The 20,819-nt window shown below is 39.0% G+C and overlaps 1 protein-coding gene across 4 annotated transcripts; it reads right to left on the bottom strand.

Annotated features, from left to right (window-relative positions):
* Window positions 1-1,113: 1,113 nt before the first annotated feature.
* thrap3b (thyroid hormone receptor associated protein 3b) lies at window positions 1,114-20,584 on the bottom strand. 4 transcript variants are annotated; one of them, XM_040121612.1, is made up of 11 exons: window positions 20,156-20,582; window positions 15,581-15,741; window positions 11,103-11,888; window positions 8,236-8,844; window positions 7,367-7,533; window positions 7,091-7,202; window positions 6,903-6,978; window positions 6,003-6,184; window positions 4,878-5,109; window positions 4,260-4,409; window positions 1,114-2,673 (listed from the first exon to the last, which is right to left on the bottom strand). In XM_040121612.1, exons 2-11 carry the CDS (start codon window positions 15,718-15,720, stop codon window positions 2,446-2,448), a joined length of 2,682 nt encoding a protein of 893 aa, XP_039977546.1. In that variant the 5' UTR covers window positions 15,721-15,741; window positions 20,156-20,582; the 3' UTR covers window positions 1,114-2,445. The 4 variants fall into 4 exon arrangements, 3 of the variants coding, with proteins under 3 accessions (XP_039977546.1, XP_039977547.1, XP_039977548.1); XR_005706678.1 differs by lacking the exon at window positions 1,114-2,673 and adding an exon at window positions 4,649-4,770 and having other exon boundaries at window positions 4,328-4,409; window positions 20,156-20,584; XM_040121613.1 differs by lacking the exons at window positions 15,581-15,741; window positions 20,156-20,582 and adding an exon at window positions 14,014-14,111.
* Window positions 20,585-20,819: the final 235 nt, after the last annotated feature.

Here is a 20,819-nt window from a genome sequence, read left to right as displayed (position 1 = left end):
AATTGGAGATTGTTACAGCCGGAGAGAATTAGCACTCAGCAGAGACAAAACGAGACACTCATGGCCCTGACGGTATGTGCTCAGTCTGTGACAAATTGTTTTTTCACAAATTTCTGAATGAGAATATCCTTCGACCCTGGTGTTTTTTCTGGGTTCCCTGGTTTGTCGCTTTGACAGCTCAAAAGACACACTTATCACCTCCATACTTTATCACTCAAATTTTACGGGAGCTGCTTATAAATGTGATTCTCAATTGATGACATGTTTAAGAAACACATTATTTTGTGTCTGCTACAGAAAGTAAAAAATACATTTCCGAAGGTTGACATACGCTTATTCACCTTCCTAAGGAACATTGGAAGAGAATATTGACACCACTCTCAGACGGTTAGCTTAGCTTAGCACAAAGCCTGGCTCTGTACGAAGTTTAAAAAAAAATAAAATAAAAGATCAGCACGCTACTGGTCCCAAACCATACATGTGTTATAAGCTGCCATGGACGCAGAGATGGAGCCCAGTAGGGACAGGGTTTGATAGCATTTTATTAAACCCAAATCCAGTATAAAATCAATTACTGAATCTGAATCCTTTCAAATCCCTTATCGTATCTTATTACGTTTACCTTTTAACATTTGCAAGTAACTGAAGGCTAAAATGACTCCAACTCAAACATGTCCAATCACAATTTGTTGGCTGAGAAGGCAGAAACTCTACAGTTTTTAGCAGCGGCCTAATTCTTGTTACCCCCCCATGCTAGTTAGCTAGGCTAACCAGCTTCTGGACAGATACAGTAAGACAGCAGTATTCATATTGTTCATTTGTAGCCCATATAACTTTTAAAACATTAAACATTTTTTTCACTTTCATCAAATCTGCAGGGTCCAGTTTGTGGCTAAGCTAAAAGCTACCACTGCAGTACTGTTTTACATAATGACAAGGTTTTGATAAGTTCTGAAGAAAAAGAATAGTAAAAGGAAAAAAAAAAGGCTGGTTTTGCAATTAATAATATTTTGACATATAAAGCAGCGAGGTCTGTATGTGCTGTCTTCTGTTCCCAGTTTTTTTACCTCGTGGAAAATTTAGAAATCTCAAAAATCACACTTACAGCATTGCCCTGAATCAAAGGAAAATTTATTGAAAATGAAAAGACAAGTACTTCAAAGCTCTTGAGAACGGTAAAAAAGTTGTCAGCTTCTGATTAAACGACAAAAACAAAATACAGTCCTAGAGTCCTATTTAGTACATGCAGTATGTACAGTCAAAAGTGGGACAAAGCAGCACGGTGAGATTCACAAAACTGGTTCTGCTGGGTTGTGTCAACTCCTCTCAAAAAATACACACTTGATCTTTTGCCACTTGAAAAAATGTTTTATCACAAATTTTCAGGTTTCTCTTCACTCTTCCCAATGTTCGAGGTTCAGTATCAGGATTATTATGAAACTACTACTGAAGTTTGTGTATTTAAAAAAAAAATAAAATAAAGAACCATATTAAGTTTTTATTTTCCCCTCCCCCTGATGGTGGTTAAAATAATTTAAGTCATATAATTCTATAGATGTACTATTTCTTTTTTATTAAAAATCTAAATAAAAGTTTGCCACTTACCTACACTGATATGATAAAGGCAGGAAAAACTAATTAAGTTCATCTGTCTAAAGCAAATCAGGGGATTTTGGTGCCAGTTCTTTTAAATTTACGTTTGTTTTTAAACAGAAAACACCTTAAGTCAATGAGAATATACCGTAGCACACACACACATAAAAATATCTTCACTTCCTAATGAGAAATACAGTTTAAGTGGCACTATATGAAAAAGCTCGGATAATATATGACAAACATCAACCGTCCAGGGGTTCAACAGACAGTAACTTTTATGTTGATCATTTGTAAATGGCAAATCATGAGTCTGTGCCCACTACTGATTGGTCCCATGGAGTGAGGTATCAATTAAACGTTTCATGCAGTCACATCAAAGATTTATCACAGCCCAAAACAGAGAGGAAAAAAAAAAAAACCCCACAAATGCCTTACTACACTGACAGACAGACATACAGAGTTGTACCCACCATAGCTGGGGCAGATTACACAAGTACACCCTACTGTATTTTTTATTTTCTAAGGCACAATGCTATGTTTTCAGAGAATTTTCATCTTTGAACTTTGTTGCCTCAGTAATCTCTCTCTTAATACATTTTAAGTCATCCAGCTGGAGAACAAAACCAATCAAACTCACCATTACGTATGAAAAACACTGAATTTCAACTCATTTTACATACAAAAGTAAGCGAGTGTTGCATTCAAGTCAGTTACATTTCTTTCTTTACTTTAACTAAACACATATTAACCGTTAAATGATGAGATGAACTGGAGGGGAGAAAAAAATTAAAATAACTCCATCATCACTGTAAGCACTCTGACACTGAGACGCTGATGAGGTGGAGCAGTTTACTGCTTCGGGGCGGAGGCGTCTCCAGCGCTCTTCGTGTCTTTGTGGTCTACTTCTATGTTGTCATCTCCCATCACCCCCTCCTCTCCTCCCTGGAACATGTCGTGGGTCCACTTTGGGCTGCTGCCTCCCTTTCGGTAAACGAAGCGCCCCCGGCGAGCCGGGAAGGAACCCCGGCCTCTTCCACGGTTGTCAATCCAGGTCTTCTCTCCATCACGATCATCATGCTGGAAAGGAAACAAGGCAACGTTAGAAGTCGAGACAAAAATAAGAAAATCCCAAATTCCGGGGATCCATTGCAGGCAGGAAAAAATAGCAGGAACTCGGCTCTGGAGCAATTTATAACTTATTGATAATTATCTGCACATTTTAAGCTTTTTCACTGTGGTTAAATATATAATATGTAAGATTTACAAAAATGTTTAAATAAATGTGAAGAAGTTTTAAATTGGTTCAGAACCAGGGCTTCGAGCATTAATCATTCGGTCTATTAAATGTCAGAATACTGTGAAAAATGTTTCTAAAGCCTAAGGAAGCGTCATTAAACGTCTCATTTGCCCAACCAACAGTCTAAAACTTTGAGATATTCAGTTTGTTTTTTATAGAAATTAGGTTTACAATGAATTGACTAAAAGAGAGGAAAGCAGTAGAGCTTCAGATTTGAGAAGGAGGAACCATTGAAAGTTTGTCATTTTTGCTTGAAAAAATTACTAATGATTAATGGATTATCAAAATAGTTGCCGACTGTTTCGAGGAATTAATTGACGAATGGTCAAGCACCTACTTCAGTCAAGATTACTGCCTTTAATCTGGTTAAAATAATCATTTTATTATACTCACCAATAAACTGATTCAACTGCACTACAGTTTATTGAATCAGTTTATTGGTGAGTATAAAAAACTGATTCAATTGCACTACAGTTCTTGAAAGCTTTATATTGGCAGATAATGGAGTCAGGTCTGTTTCCCGCTTTGATGCCGTTCAATACTACTGGAAGCAGAAATTATAAATTGTTTGTACCCTGGCTCGTATAAGTTTAAAAAGTTAAAACTCAGAAAAAAAAAAGTAAGCAGCTGAATGGTTAAGGGCACGTACTATATACTGTAACCGTTTGCTCACAGTACTAGTAGGTTGTTATCAAAAATGCTGATGGATGTTTAATTAAAAAAAAATGTATATACAAATCTATGCAGCAAGGCACACCAGAATCTAATCAGATCATCTGTTCCATATTGGGTAACTGTGGTGTAAATATGAAGTTTTCCACTATGAGTTATCGTGTTCATAAGAATGTTTCTACAGAGTCACAGACGCCAACATAAGACCATAATGTCCAATATACCATGGACCATGCTGGCAGCACATAAAAAGGAGTGCAGCTCCAGCAAAGCTTTGTGACATTGATAATAATTCTTGGTCAAAAGAACAGTTATTCAAAAATTCAACATTTAAGAAGTTGTTCCAGTCAATGTAATCGGTAATAAATAAGAACACCTCAATTAAAGTCAGATGAAATATTTTTCTATATTTTTTCTGTAAGTATTTCTGAGGGAAACACTCAAAAACCCAGCTCATCTGCTTCCTCGTGAGCGTGTGGGTGTAGTTTGATGACCAGATTTCACTGACAGTCATGCCAACGACGACTGTCATCACATTCTGATTCAAATGTCGCTAATTTCTGGTTTAAAAGCTTGTGTTGGGTGCAGCCCCGTCCATTTCAAACCAGTGAGAAAAAAAAACAAACCATCACAAACAGCGATCCAACTTGAAACATATATGCCACTAAATTAATTAGTATCTGCAGAGACTCACCAGGTAATACTTCCTGCTCTTGGGAGTGTATTCAGGGTCCCACTCCTCCTCTGGAGGGCGCACTGGAGGATTCATATTGGCAGGGTTTCCATTGCTGTTGTTGCCTGGATAGTTTCCCCTGTTCCAACCTCTTCCTCTGACTCTGGGGAACTGAAATCAAAAACAACAGGTGGAGTTCAACTTGCAGTCGAGTGACAAACACATGTTCTACAACAAGATGGAAGAATATTTTGATAAACCTGGTGCAAGTCAGTCTTAAAAAAAAAAAAAGAAAAAAAAGAATTGACCCAGGGACAATGAGAACGACAGAACACACAAATAAAGGCCATACTGATGGAATTCAGGTATTAGTTTAGTGATGAGGTGAGGTTCCACTTGCGCTACATTACCTTAATAAAAATCAGGTAGTGCATGGAATATGTATGAGAGAGTGTCATCATCATTATCATCATCATCCACATTATGTTCCTTAGCAATAGGAGGAAGGAACAGAGCAGAGAAGCGCAGTCTACTGTGATGCCATTAGGACAGAGAATTGCAAGAAGATGATATGTCAGTACCTCAGTGAAAAAAACAAATACAGCAGAAGAAAAAAACAAAGCACGGACAGGAACTTACAAATCCACGGCCTCGGCCTCTCTCCGTGCTGTGGACCTCATAATCTCGAGGGCCTCTGTCTCCAGGTCCAGTGCAGTCCCGTGGAGGATAACGTGAGTGACTGTAGCCCTCCTCCGAGTGCTCCATCCCCTCTCCCATGTACTCTTTACCTCTGAAAGGTGGAGGGTAAGGGGATGGAGAGGATGAAGAGGAAGAGGAGGACGGGGAGCGATCCCGCTTCTTCTTACCCTTCCTGTGAGAAAAATGCGAGTATCGTTAAAATGGAAATTAGTTTTACACCCAAAAAAGTTACGTCAATAATTTGTCAAAACAGTGCAGAGATATGAAGTGCAAGGTGTGGAAAGTTTGGAGTGGTTCCAAAGGTTACAAAGGGACACCACTGAACTTTTTACCTGTTCATCCTTCACAGAAAAAAAATTTAAAAAGCAAAACCACAAAGCTCCCTTCCAAACCAGAGCTGATAAATCCATGTCATACTCTTAATGTTCGTGGTTTCCACACACATTATTGCAGTACCCAACTCAACACAAGCAACTACATCAAACATTCAACCAAATATTCACATCCATTTGTCCACTGAAAGGTTTACTGGTAGATGCCAATGTTCCTCCTGTCTATTCTCGGCATGAAGAGATCTCACGAACGCTCTCATTTATCTGAAGTTGTATTATGTATAATATGAGACTTCAGCAGTCTGAGTTGGTTACATCAATATCTTCCAAAGTTACAGTCTTTATAGTACAAAACTCCCTCTTTAGGTTTCTCTGAGCTCTGGTGTAGGGATAGTGTACTAAAACGACTAACTCAACTTCTTAAACTTTGGAATGTGTTTTTACACTGAATGAGGCCTGTGATAGAAAAAGATCTCTTTCTGATGAAAAGGCATGGGTGAGTGGAAGGAAGAAAGAGAGGATGACTTGGTAACATTCGTCTTATGGCCTCTGCTATCAACACTGCAACATGTCCTCAGCAACGATGGTAACCACTGCTCCAAATTCTCTGCAGATTCTCAGCAATTCTCTCTCCTATTGCTGATGTGAAGCACAACAAGTACTACACTAAGACAGGACTATATTCAGGGCACCGGGCAGATTCTCTGAAAAACTGACAACTGATCGAACGTACTTGGATTTCTTGTGGTGTTTCCCAGATTTCTCAGAGGATCTCTCTCTGCTCGGTCCTCGGGAGCCTCCTGGGCTCCTGGCGCCTTCACGCTTGTAGTCGCGGTCTTTCCCTGCAAACCTCTTACGTCTTTCAATATCCAGCCGAAGGTCCATCACGTCACCTTTGAACTTTTTACTTGGATCCTGCAGAGAGATGTGTGTTTATTTACCATTAGACCAGCTGGTTGCAATACTGATGGGCAATTTTTGAGTGAAGCAATCAGATTCATAAATACTATATAAATACTACTATGGTAAACATGACAAACAAATAAAAAGCTGCAATAAAAATACAAATGTACAACATATGTAAGTATTTTGTTCCCTCTACTGGTTAAGACAAAATGTGAATACTGACAGTTAAACTACATATTACATTACTATGATAGGTAACAATTTGGCACAAATGCTGGAAAATACTACGTGTAGTTTAATACAACTCTTATTACATAGAAATGTCTAATTTTCACAGTTCAATATAAAAGCATTTGTGGTAACCAGCAGCATGCATGTAGCATATTAAAATAAATTGACTTTCATAGTTGTTTTGTTGCTTTTGATTATTTTCTTTTTAGGAAAAATACTTACAAGGTAAAGGCACTGATAAGCGTCCCTTGAGAGGCTTGGACTCGGGATCTTAATTCACTTCCTTTTAGCCTTTGCTTGGGTTCGTATATACCCAATCAATAACCATATCTCATAGGCTGGGGGGGGTTGCTTGGCACTTACAAAACACAATTGGGCTCTTTTGATTTAGAAATATGCATCCTTTGAAAGAAAAGCACAAAGCTGAACACTGCTGCTTTGGATCGTCTCAAATTTGCTTGTTCCAAATATGTCAAATTTCAAAAGGGCAGGTCACCTTGTAGCTCGTCTCCTCCATATCCTCAAACAGGTGAGAGTGCCTCTTAAAGGCACTGGGGGAAACATCGATTCTCCTAAGAGAGGACGAGAAGTCTTCATGTCAGTAGGCAATAATTATAAAAAATACGATGGAAATGCTTTGTTGAATAAATTTTGTATGATGAGATAGTTAGATATTGTAGATACCTGTGGATTTCTGGGCTCTTCCTTGGCTTCATCATTTCTACCTCTGCAGCTTTTCTTTGGTACATGGCAAACCGCTCACTTAAAGTTATGTCAGAGGAGTGGAAGTGTTGAGCTGCAAAATAACAATAAAAAGGTATTATTATACACGCAGGAGCACCAACTGTGGTAACAAACATATGCTAATAACAATATGTCCAGCAAATTTCATCAACCGTCCAAACTCCTGTTGTCTTGTCACCTTGAGACTGGACCAGACCCGCACAGATCATACTATACCTTTGATGTAGTGCACAATTGAGACTATGTGCTGAGCGAACAGCTCAGAGGGGCTACGACGGAGCTGTGCTGACTGAATGTGCTGGAAAATGGAACGAAACTCTGGATCTTTCTTAGAGGGATTCAGCAGATCTCGGGGCATGAGGCGATCTTTAGACAGGGAGGAGCTGAGAGAACAGAATCAGTGGGTAACATTGATGAAAGAATTATAATAAAGGTTTAATGGCAAAAATATCTACAGGATTGGCCCAAATATAGGACGAGGGAATTTTATTTCATATGTGGACAAGAGAATTGCATTATTATGTTATCAGATATTGTGTTTGAATTGCTACATTTGAATGGAAACTTGACTACACTGCTACAAACAAGCGTTACTGGTTGTTTGTAGCCTTGGTGTTGCCAGGCAAGCAAGTTTCTTCAAGTCTGTTTATAGTGAGTCGGAATGAGTTTATCAGCCCTTTAAGTTTTTAGTTAGCACATTTTAACCTGCAGTTCCTTCTGCTACTGGAGACATGTTGCCCTGCAGTTCCTAATGCCCTTGTAACTAAAGGAAATAAATTCCTGACGACTGAAAAGGAGTCAAAAGCGTATTTTGATGTCTTAACCACAGAAATGGACCACAGCAGCACAAAATGCTGTCATGATTAGGAGAAAAGAAAATGCTAAAGCGGGATTTACATTATGTTTTAATGAGAGGAAAGCCTTCAAGGATGAGAATCTATTTGACTACTCAAAGTATTTTTGATCCTCAAAAAGTCTTTTTCCCAAAGCAGCTTTTGGAAACGAGGGAGTTGTCTTATATTCAGGCCAATATAGTAACATTGCAGAGGTCATTATATGAATGTGTATTACCACACATACTGTACCTGGGCATTTCACCCAAAGCCCCAATTTTGAGCTCAAAGTCCTCCCTTGAAGCCGACGGATGTCGTAAAGGTGACTCCTCACGAGGAGGGAAAGCTCCAGGAAACAGCGGGCGGTCTTTCTCTCTAGACGTTGTGGGAGGGGACAGACTCCTCCTGGACTTTTCTTTCTTCTCCTTCTTCTTAGATTTCTCCTCTTTCTTTGAGCTATGCTTGCGGCTTCGGTACAAATCCTCCTCCATGTGATCTATGGGCTCAGCCTCTTCAGCGTCTCTCCGGCTTTTCTCCTTAATTGACGGGTAGGACGTTGAATAGCTTGGCTCATCCCCCCATTTCCCGAAAATGTCCCGAGCCGTCAGGGTTGGCTTGATCTCGCCATCTTCCTCAATGTCCCGGTCTTTCAGCCCGTGAGACTTGAGGAACTCCTCTTCTCCAGCATCGAAGAAGGGATGGGTCTTGTCTTCCTTGGAGTCGCCGAAAGAAGCGGACATGTTGAAAAGGTCCGCTGGTTTGCTTCCTTTCTCTACTTCTCTGTCTGCAGTGCTCTGCTCCTTTTCACGACCATTCTCCTTTTCAGCTGCCTGCTTTTTGTTTTTATTTTCAGCCAAGAACCTGAAACAGAGAACCAAACTTAGCTTTAGTATGTTTTACGCCAGGTACACTACTAATATGCTTATAATAAATTAGAGTTTAGAGATTAAGGCAAACAATGAAAGAAGAAAATAACATGATTACAAAAGTAAAACATATTCTCACAAGCTGAAAGTGAAAAATTTTATACACACACCAGGGGTGGGCATGGTAAAACCTCTCTTTACTATGTTAATTATTGGATTAGAATTTCTGTTGACCTTTTTCTTGCATTAATGTCCTTAAGTCTAATCTTCCCTCGCCCAAAACTAACATTAGTACCATGCAAGTATTGCGAGTGTTCATTCCTGTCATTTTTCACTAAATGCAGTAACAGTGTCGCGTTTGTACATCCAAAAACCTTGAGAAAACCTTTTTCGAAGGAAAAATGAGATAAAAATAGCTTTAAAAAAGTCAACCGATCTAAAAGCATTAAGCAAACACTTCAACATTTTGAGGGGAACTTTTGATAAGAAGACTGATAACACTCATATCCTTCCTTTAAATATACTACAGCTAGCACTTAGCTTAGAATAGCATAAAGACTGGAAATGGGGGAAAACAACTAGCCTGGCTCTGTCCAAAGTTAAAAAAATCGCCTACCACAACTCAGCAGTTTTATACTTTGCTCTTTGTACCGATTTAACAAATGTTAAAATCATTGAGCTTTAGAAGTGCTGGTAGTAAGTTTCAGCAATTCTATTTGTATCTGTGGCAATTGTCAGACAAGTACATTAACAACAAAAGACATTACAACTAAAGACAGACCTCAAACACCATATTGCTCCATGGTACATCAAAATGAAAGTGACACAAGTGTATCACAAGGATTTGTTTAACAGAACAGATCTCTGAGCATGGGCAGTCCCCAGCGGCAATACACTCACAAAGCAGTGTCTTACTGTGCTGTTGTTGACCTACAATCTTACTAGACATGTTAATCTTATTGAGTTTCTTAATTTTTACTAAAGATGGTGAGAAATACCAAGTAATAAAACAGTAAGTTGGAAAGCTCTATACGAATGAACGATAGAAAACCAGTATCTGTCTGTCCACTCCAAACTCACGCATAAAATGCAATCATTGTCACCCTTTCCTGTAAATGACACTAGTGTTTATATCCCCTGACAGTTTTACATTGATTACTGTCCATGGATATTTGCTTTCATTTACAACTTCAATACTGTCACCGTTCATATCAACTTCTTTGTGTGTCTTTCTTCCTGTTCTAAAATCAAAACTTATACGCTTCCTTTTCTTGGTATTTAGCTGACGAAAACTGGCCACCCGCTATTCAAGAAACTCTTCCACACATTTATGATAATTAATTTCATCTTCAGTGATTAAACTAATAACCGCTCTGTCACCAGCAAAATTTAGCTTTGAAAACATCAGATGAGGTACCCCTGCATTCGTTTTAACAGGGAGTGAAAAGAACTGGAGAGATGATGCTCCCTTGTGGTGAGTGGATTTTGTTACCCTTGGACAGGGCCAGGCTACCTGTTTCCCCGTTTTTAGTCTTTATGCTATGCTAAGCTAAGCTAAGGGTCCGTTTGCTGTTATGTTTTTTAGACAGACATGAGAGCGGTATCAAAATTTTCACCTAACTCTTGACAAAAAAGCTAATGAGTGTATTCCCCAAAATGAATACACCTATTTCAGCTGCTCTTCACAAACTTGTTCAGGAGAGAATGAAAAATGCTAGCAATTAATTTAATCTCTGTGCTGTCAAGAGGTCAGCATTAATAATTATCCTTTCAGTTGACATGGGGACACACCATCCTAGTCTGAACAAAGCTGATTTACCTCCTTGAATTAAAAGTAAAATTGAAACTTAACATTACCACTTCCAGCTGACTGTTTTCCCAAATGGCTGATAAACCAACCAATGTTTTTATTTCCTATCTTGATCATTTGTGAAAATGCCCACCCCTAATGCAAACAGTACAGACCAGGACTTACATTGAAATAATTATACTCACGTAACCACCATCGTCCTAAGTAAGTGGGATTTCATACAACTTCCTCTCAGGGCACAGAAAATAGTCGGCTATATTTTCAATGCACTTAAAATCAGGTGGCTTATGTTTCATTCCTTTTTAACCTGTATTCTTCCAAGGATCTTTGAAAAAGGCTAAACATGTTTGAAAGAAAAATAACGTTCATAATTTGTTAGGAAATTAAAAAGAAAACAAATGTAATTAGATTAAAATAACTAAAAAAATAAGTAATAGACATACTTTTTGAAGGCAGCAGAGATCACAGTCTTATCTCCAGCTTTGACATCTTCCTTTGAGAAGAACCCAAAGCCGCTGAAACAGGCAGTTTGTCCTGACTTTGTAGGGCTCTTGGCTGGAGGGGTTGCGCTGCCGATGGTTTTCCAAAGAGGACCGCCACTCCCGGGCCCTTTGCTCTCGGAACCAGAGGGAGCATCCTCTTTCTTAGGGCTGGTTCGTTTGGGGCTGGCGTCATAGTCAATCCACTTGCCCCCAGATGCCTTCTCGATGGCACTGCCTTCTGCTGCTTGACCTGGTTTCTCTGCTTGACTTTCTGTTAGCTTTTCTTTAGCATCCTTGGCGCCAGGCTTGCCCTTGCCGCTGCGATGGCGTGGGGATGAGGACCGGGATCGAGAGGAGTAGCTGGAGCGTCTGGAACGACGAGATCTGCCTGACGATGAGCGATCAGAGTAGCGAGAGCGGCTCCGGCTGCCTGAGCGCTTCCTGGGTGTGCGGGAGCGGGAGCGCCCCCTCCTTGGACTGTGTGAGTGGTGGTCCTGGTCATAGTGGCGATCGTGCCAGCCTCCACCACCACCCTGCCAGTTGGCTTTATAGTTGTAGCCACCGCCTCCTCCTCTGTTCTGGTAATGACCACGTTGGTAATAGCCTCGGTTTCTGCCTCGGTAGTGGTATGGCCTCCTGTAGCCTCGGTTGTAGCCTCTGAACCCACCTCTGTTATTCTGATAGTCCCTGGTAGGATAGTTTCTGTAGGATGGAGAGTGTGAACGGGAGCGGGAACGAGACCTAGAACTGAATGAGAGAGAGGAAGGGAAAGACAGAAGAAGAAAAAATAAAGTCAACAAACCATTCGGTCTAGCCTATCCCAGTTTTCTCCTCGGTAAGTTCAGAACAAGGCGGTGCAGACCTACTTCTCTTGTGGGAAACTATACATTAGTGAAACGACCTCGACAAGATGCTGATTCAACACCGGCAACAGACAACATCACATGTCTGTGAACACCAGACCAAAGCCAGTCACAGCTTCAGCTGAGAATAGGTCAAATGCACTGATCGGGAGTCAGCGAACGCTCAGCGAAAGATCAAAGAAACTTTAAACATCCAACCCCGGAGACCTTTGAAACAGCCTATCGCCCCCCATATAAAACCACTTATTACCTGATTGAAATTCCACACTTGGGTCACGTGATAAACAACTAAACCATCTATTTGACAACTGAGCAAACACAAGAGATGCGTTTTAAAGCCTCTCAAAAATCAACTGAGTACAATCTTATGTTAAGAATTTATTTTGTCAAACTGCTGTTTCCAAGGTCAAGAATGAATCTTCAAGCCCCACTTCTTTTGCCATTAAGCTGCTACTGAGCCCAAACTGTAGACTGATTTTACATTATAGAGTAAAATTAACCATGTTTAATTCAGAGCCAACTACAATAAAAGACTAAAAATATCCTGGATCAGCTAACTTACAACACACTAACAGTCATTATTCTACTAAATCATCTATATGGCCCTACAATGATCCTGAAGGATGAGGGGTTCCTAAAATTTACTGTAGCGAAAAGTTTGAGGTTTTGGACTGTTGGATGGACAAATTAAGTGATTCGAAGACGTCGCCTTGGTGTTTCAGAACTTGCAATAGACATTTTTTCACCACTCTCTCACAGGCTGTAGCCAAAATAATTAACTGATTAATCAAGAAAATAATCAGAAGATGAAGAGATAATTTTATTCTATATTCTGTTCTATTCTATTGTTTCAATAGACTGTTTTAAAAGATAGGGCTGATCATTGTGTTATCTGACCAGCAGATGGAGCCTACGGCACCTGTTAGTTGCCATAGTGGAGAAATGAAACTTCTCAAAACACCACCTTTTATTCTCGTAATCCTTGAGATTGAAATAACATCACACAAACTACTCCTCATTTAACTGTGGGTCCCCAGGCCCACATAATGGCTCCTGGTGGCTACTACAACACATTTTGTTTAGAATACAAACACAGGCTGCATTTATCCACACACACACAAACGCGCGTGCATTTTCGCACACACGTGCACACACACACTCTCTATTTAAATTACTTTTGCTTGATCATTTGTCTATCGAAAGTAATTTAAAGCAATGGGCTTTGGACATATATTTCAAAATAACATTTTAAAACCTGCTACACCACAAATGTGGGTGGATTCTCAAAAACCTCTGAAACAAAACTATAATTATAATCTCAAAAGCACATTGTTATGAACTCGAACACCCCCTTTTGAGAAGTTAAAGGCTTGGAGCAAATAACAAATTTGAAAAATAAAACATAATGAAGGTGTTCAGGTCAACAAGGGGCAACGAACCTCAGCTATAACTGGGAAGTATCTCCTCCTTCCAACTCTGAAACAGTCTGTATATTGCTCTGCCTTTCCACTCATAGTAACACAGATGTAAACCAACATATATTACATATATCATACATATTAAAGATCTATACACTGTCCCATCAATAATTTCCAAATAACTTTCTGCAGGCTGCTCCATTAAGGACAAACTGCTTTGAAGTTTGAATGATACAACAGAGTTTAATGTGATTGAAATACAGAAGACATAAGGTTATCATGGTTGGTCTGCTGTCTGTCATCATATCTGTAACTGAAAAATGTCAGCTTATAAAAACAGCATAGTGTAGCCTCGCTTATGAAAGAAAGTAATACAAGTAATAACCAAACCGTTTTTGGTGCATGAACCTGTTACAAAGAAAAAAAACTTCACATTCTAGTGAAAATGTAAAGTAGCAATGAAGGGAGGACATAAGAAATGTGACATTAAATGACACAATATTAACACTGCACCTGTCCTGATGAAACTCATGAACAAGAACACTCACAGTTGCCACCGCTTGCATTACATGAAAATGTTTCTCTGCTTACCCCTTGCGCCTTTTCATTGGAACAGAGCAGACCTGAACTATGGTGCATTACACACAAAAGACATTCCCACAAGCAGGACAGTCTGTGTCGCCTTAATGCATGTGCTGGACAAGGGGTACACCCAGGACACAATCTGCTCTAATCCACAGAGGGAGGAGGCAGTAAAGGGGGAGGGAGATACAACGAGGCCAAGAGTAGTCGTTCTCAGCTCCCTTTTCCTGCTTTGACAAAACACTGACATGCAGTGTAGAAATGCTTTTCAGGAAAACAATTCACTTCAACAACTCACTGTCACTTAACGCACACGCAGTTAGACTGTCAGCTTGGCAGCCAGCAAGCCACGTTTAATTAAGAAAAAACATAATAAATAAATAAGACATTATATTGGCCATATTGGTTGAAATCTTGTAATACTACCATGTCACAAATACAAATGATGACTGGTGACTCCTAAATGAGACTAAAGGTAAACTAATGCAAATTGATTGAGACTTTATCAGCCTTCCTTCTACTGGAAAATAGGAAAAACATTTATGCAAATCAAAAGCAAAACCTAGAGTGAGTTGAGCCAAGCAAAAGAAGCACAACAAACCTATTATACTCTGACTGAACTGCATGTCAGACAGTCACATAAGAGTCAGAAACCCCCTCTCTCCACACCTTCCCAAATATGGTTACGTTACAGTATCAATCACAGAAATAAAATCTTATGGTAATTCCGAACCTTAGAAAGCTTGCAAAATAAAACCGCATTACATAATTGTAAGACATTATTTGGGAGCACTAATTGTTTTAAGTTTAGGTTAAAAAAAAAAAAAGTCAACAGTTTGAAAGGTGATTTTGACGAGAACAGCGTAGCGCGTTACAGGAGTGCCTCATCAATAATATGGCTGTCATGACGAAGCAAAAAGTTACTAAACACACAACTGAAACACGAGCTGGCCATTTCCTTGTTGCTATGTACAGCCTTAAGGCAAAAGCCAAACAGATACTAACACAAGTATTTATTTAGGTGATTTTGTTTTATATCAACATACAACATACAGAAAAAACATGCTGTTAAAGCAGAGATTAAACAGCCACCAATGCAGCAACCAAAAGTGATTACCTTTGTCAAGATAAAGAAAAAAAAAAAAAAACTCTACTGAAACATATACTCCACACACTTTATGAAAGACTCATGGTCAATGACTAATAAATGTGACATGTGTACTGTTAAATGTTAATCAATTTATAAAAATCATTAGTCCCACTGGTAGTAACATGACTAGAACAACTTACAGCTGTAGTGCCTATTAGAAAAACAGCACACTTAATCATCATGAATTATAAAAAAAAATATTTATTAAACAGTTCAGTGGCTTTTAGGCTGTGCTTACAATAGCTGCCCTATAATCACTGTATCACATTTCCTTTGATGACATACTTAATAAATTATACTCGTAATTAAAAATCAGTAAGGTCCTGCTGAGTATATTCACAATATAAATAAAGGTGAAGAGGGTTCTTGATGGTATCAAACAGAAGTGGATTCATGGCAAAAACAGAAAAACATAACTGGAATTACCTATAGCGACGTTTTCTGGATCTTGAGCGGGAGTTGCTTCTAGAGTGAGATCTGGAGTAGGATCTGGATCTGGACCTGGTTCTGGATCTGGAGCGAGACTGAGCATGAGAATCCGGAGCCTTCGACATCTTTGCGCTCATGCCAGTGTCAATATTCTTTTCCTTAAAAACATTAAAAAAAACAAGTTACTTATAAGGTATTGTTGATGCTAATGTTTTGCTTGCACACACAATTTACTTAGTCAAGGTTAACTGTAGGCCTGCAACTGATACCAAAGGTTACAGTGTTGCGTAAAAATCATCAGATGCAATTCAAACAAATCCTCCACATTAATCAGGATCATACAGCTGCGTATTCCAAGACCTGCTGACAGGCCAGGACTGCAGACCGTACATGACACCTTGTAGCCCGTCATCAAGATCTCTGCACCTAGCTGCTTTCAGGCCTGCCATCAACAGCCCCTAAGGCCCCATATGACCTTGAACTGTCAGAAAAAAATAAATCAAAACCAATGCAGTAATAACACACAGAGGCCAGGAGCTCAGTTTTAAAACTGAAGCGGACACCTGGAACAGCATGCAAACGTGTACATGGGACGGCAGCGATATGAGAAAGATGAAGCAGAGCGTCTGTGCGCACAAGATGTTGCTGAATAGTGAGGGCTGGCCCAACATCTGACACACTCAACCTAAATAGTGCAGCTATCAAAGGACATGGCCCGCCTCAACAACAGGATACAGACTCTGAATCAACCAATTAAGGAGATCATCTTTTCTATAAAATTTAGCAAACAAGTCTGATTAGATCTACACATCATCTCTCTGTCTGATTGTGTTCTGTGTTGTTTGTTTCTGAGAGCAGAAGTGAGAATCCTGAAGTATCATTAATATTAAAAAAATGAGTTATATAGTCTTTTGCAGCTAAAAAAAGTCATTGAGACAGTTAATCAAGATTAATGATAGTAATCACAATACAACTACCTTACATGCTTTTGAATTTCAAAGATTACAAAATGTTGCAAAAAAACAGATTTTTAAAAAGGACATGTTTGACTTTAAGGAAGTCAAAAGTGACACTGAATAAAGAATGCAAGGCCAAGTCAAAGAACAAAGAATCAAGCAGCACAAAAATAACCCAACCAGGATCCAAGCACCTAAAAGTATCCAACAATGGATATCTTCCATCGATCAACTTTTCTTATTTCACTGTTGCCCACATCTTCTGTAAAATAATTACAGAACCTCTGTTAACCTCAGTAAAATGCCTCACTTAGGTGACCTTGACCAAAAACCTAACCACTGAATCAACAGAGACTGAAAATGAAAAATCTCAGAGGAGGTGAAAGATTAAAGAGGAATTTGAATAAGACACCTGGTATTTTATCTCAATATTAAAAAAAAAATAAAAAAATAAATAAATAAATAAATTATATATATAAAATTTTCTTATATATATATATATATATAAAAAATTTTCTTTTATATATATGCTAAGAAAGAAAAAATGTTGACTAAATTACCAGGCATTTTTACAATTTTACGCAACCGAATTGAGCTGCTTTTTGTCTATTCTGCTCCCTATTATCTGAGATGCTTGAGTGATATCTGAAAAAATAATCTCCTGCAAGCATTTCTTCTTCAAAATGAAGTTGCAACCATTAATCCCTTACAAAGCAGCAGTCCTAGAGCATATAGTGTTGCTTTACTGCAGTTGGGCGGGGAGAATGCTTTACTACTACAGGGCTTTGAACCACGACGTGTTAAGTACTGTACTGTTAAGTTAAAGTCTGAAGCATTTGCATTTTATGTAAGATTCCCTTTCAGGACCCAATCAAATGCATAATAGGGGTTTTCACTGAATGTTGTGGATGACAACAGTTGCTATGTGTCAAACAATGGTTGTTCCTACAGGGCTTCCCCTGCCCGTCCAAATATAAAGCAGGCCACTTAAGTCAATCTAGGTGACAAGAGCCCCTTACCGCTCTTCCCCTGGACTTCAAACTTTGAATACAACCAATTAAAATAAGAAATACCTCTTTGCAGGCCCTGTTTGTCAGGTATTTAAACCACTTTAGTCCTATATTAGGTTAGGAAAAACCTGTTTTTGTGAGTTTTGTAAAGACGAGTGGAGATCCATGCGTATTATCTTAAACGTAAAATCAGCATTAGCAGTTGCATGGCTAACTGCTCAACAACTAGGTTTTACTGGGTGAGCTAAATATGCAGAGCTGTGCACAGTAAGCTTCTAGCCTAAAAATGCATAGAGAGTCAGCCCTTATAATAACCTTTATGGTTAACAGTTTGGTCTTTTAAGAGTTTGTATTCATAGCATCATCCCTGATGCTGTTCCGCTCTGGAAAAGGCCCTGCAAGCTTTATTCATGCCCTGAATGATAAATACAGTGAGGAGCATCATCAGTGAGTTGACTTTCAACACATTATCTACTGTATGCTGCGGAGGCCCAGTTCTCCCTTTGACATTAAACCAGAAACGGAAGTGAAAGCAAGCATGCATAATTTCAAGTTTTCCATTTCATCACTGCACACTGTCTCTGACGGTAAAGGAGGCAAAGATCTCTGATAGTCTGTGCACTCTGCATCTAATGCAATAAACTTCCACAAGCAGTGAAATTTAAATATGATTATGCAGTGCTATTCTACTTGTTTCTCTCACCTAATGTAATCTATCACATAACATGTGCTGTAGTGTAGTAATCGATGGAGAACTAGTTCTGGTTCACTCTTATAAATGACCTGCGCTGGTTGTGTGGGCTGATGGTCTATGAAAAGGTGTTTGCACCGTCTAACCAAAGACAAATACAGTGTAACAATAGAGGGAAATATCTGTCTATGAAACCTGCAAAACCTGAAAAGACCACAGCAGTAGCAGAAAACTGGATCAAAGCTGCTCAAGTCAAGAGCGAATCAAGTTTAATTGGGTTGGTTGGCTGGTTGGTTGGTAGAGTACTCCATTAATCCCAAACGGAAATTGCACGGTTACAGCAGCCACTTCACATTAATTTCAAAAACAAGGCAGGAAAAAAACAAATACAAATAAAGGAAAATTATATAAAATAAGTTAATAGACTAAATTAAATATTAAAATAAAAATAAATACGATAAAATAAAAATAGAATAGAACCATAAGTAGGCTATACTGTGTGCTGAGTATACACTATACAGGGATAGTAATACAAAATAAATTATACCATTACTTCCCTATAGGTTACGGTCATTGTAAGTGCTTATAATGTAGGAGTTCAATATTCATCTATGTCTATCGTATCTGTAATATGAGATAACTGATTAATATTACTATTGAATAAGTATTGTGCCTTATCCAATCCCAAATTCAATTTACAAATATATTTTACCCTCTTCGAATACAGTGGTATTAATGTCAGGGTAAAAAAATAACAGTTCCGTAACACAAGCAATGCTGGGTTCAGTGTTCAATTCGGATATTTTCTAATGTTAGTTTTGTTAATCATCGCCATTTACAGCTACGTGGAAAGAGACAATATAAGGTTACCTGTGCACTGCAGACAACAGGTGCCACCGAGTTAACAGCAAAGAAGAAGTTATAACTACGGAGAAAATAATGTAGGGCTGCAACTAATGATTATTCTCTTTATCGTTGAATCTGTTGATTATTACCTCCGCAAAGGAGGTTACATTTTCACCCGTGTCTGTGTGTTGGTTTATTTGTCAGCAGGATTACACAAGTCTGAAGTCTGGTGTATGTTGTCTGAGACTGGCGGAGGTAGGCGCTAGTTTCCTAGTTTAGGGGATTAGTCATTTGGTGTATCAAATGTCAGAAAATGGTGAAAAATGCTGTGTAGAGTTTCACACACCTCAAGGTATTGCGCTGAAATGTCTTGTTTTGTCTGACCAACAGTCCAAAACCCAAAGATATTAAGTTTAATATCGTAGAGGACTAAAGAAAATGGCAAATATATACATTTGAGGAGCTGGAACCAGAGAATTGGGGTTTTTTCTTTAAAAAAAAATTCGAATCTGAACGATAAATTGATTTTCAAAATAGTTTCAGCTTAATTTCCTGATGATCGACTAATCAATTAATCGACTCATCGTTGCATCTCTATATCTCATAGCTGTTTAATAAAGCTGTTGCACACATTCAATCCCAAATTCAATTTACAAATATATTTTCGCGTGGTAACAGTTCACTAACGGAAACCACGATGGGACCAATGTTCAATTCGGTCGTTTTCTGTTTTTTTTTTTTTTATTTTATTTATTTCGTTAATAAATACCATATAAAGCTGGGTGCATAGAGACAAAATGAGGTTAGGGGAACAGGTGCCACTGCGTTACAGCAATTAAACTGATATAACTGGAGACAAAATAATGTCAACAACATTCAGAGTTAGTTTTGCTCAAAGTGCAGCGGCAGTAGACAATGATGAAGTCTAACAAAAATGAATAAAGCTTTCGATAATGGTCCTGTAAGCACACACGTTAGCGATACTTAACGTTACTCAATATTTAACCATCGTCAAACCAACTTTAACTACCTCCAGCTAAACTACAAAATGAAACCGCGTCGCAGTTACCTTTCTTTCCGTTTTCAGCAGAATGGACGAGCTCGGTTTTTCTCAAATAAATGTTTAAAGAAGTGGGGCAACCTCTGAGGCCAGGCTGCCTGACTGTTCGCCTGGTCCCTCCTTCCTGGTTATACCGTACTGACACCAAAACGACGGACGTTAGCAACCTAGCTTCTTAGCAGCAGCACGGTTACCGACGAGCTGGGCAAACACAACGGACTGGCCCTTCAGGAGAGGTCGGGCGTTTGGACCACTGTGTCATCCCACATTGATTATATCACGGACTGCTCCTCTGTGTTTGTAAATGTTTGTTTTTGGCGGGCGTCAAGATTTAACGTCTGCTAACGATCGATTAGCTCACGATGCTATCTATAGTCGATCGCTCCGTCCAAATCGCGCGAGACTTGGTGTGATTTGGCAAGAAAGCTCGGTTGTTTACAGTAGGGATGAGATGTAGTGAGACTCATCATCTATATCTGTATTTTCTTCGAGCCCTTCCTCAGTTGTTAATGGGCTGTTACTTTTTATTCCATGAACTTGCAAAGGAGGAAAACATTTAACAGTGATTGTGGCATGGATTAAAGTTTGGGCACCCTTACCCTGTTACTCAAAAAGACACAGAATGACCATGAGGGCACAGTGGGAAGGTTCGCAGCTGCTAACTCTTTATTTC

Source organism: Xiphias gladius, chromosome 24 (assembly GCF_016859285.1).
Source record: "Xiphias gladius isolate SHS-SW01 ecotype Sanya breed wild chromosome 24, ASM1685928v1, whole genome shotgun sequence".
NCBI classification, from domain to species: Eukaryota; Metazoa; Chordata; class Actinopteri; order Istiophoriformes; family Xiphiidae; genus Xiphias; species Xiphias gladius.
The sequence above is the reverse complement of the archived record's forward strand: the minus strand, read 5'-3'. Positions and strand labels throughout refer to the sequence as shown.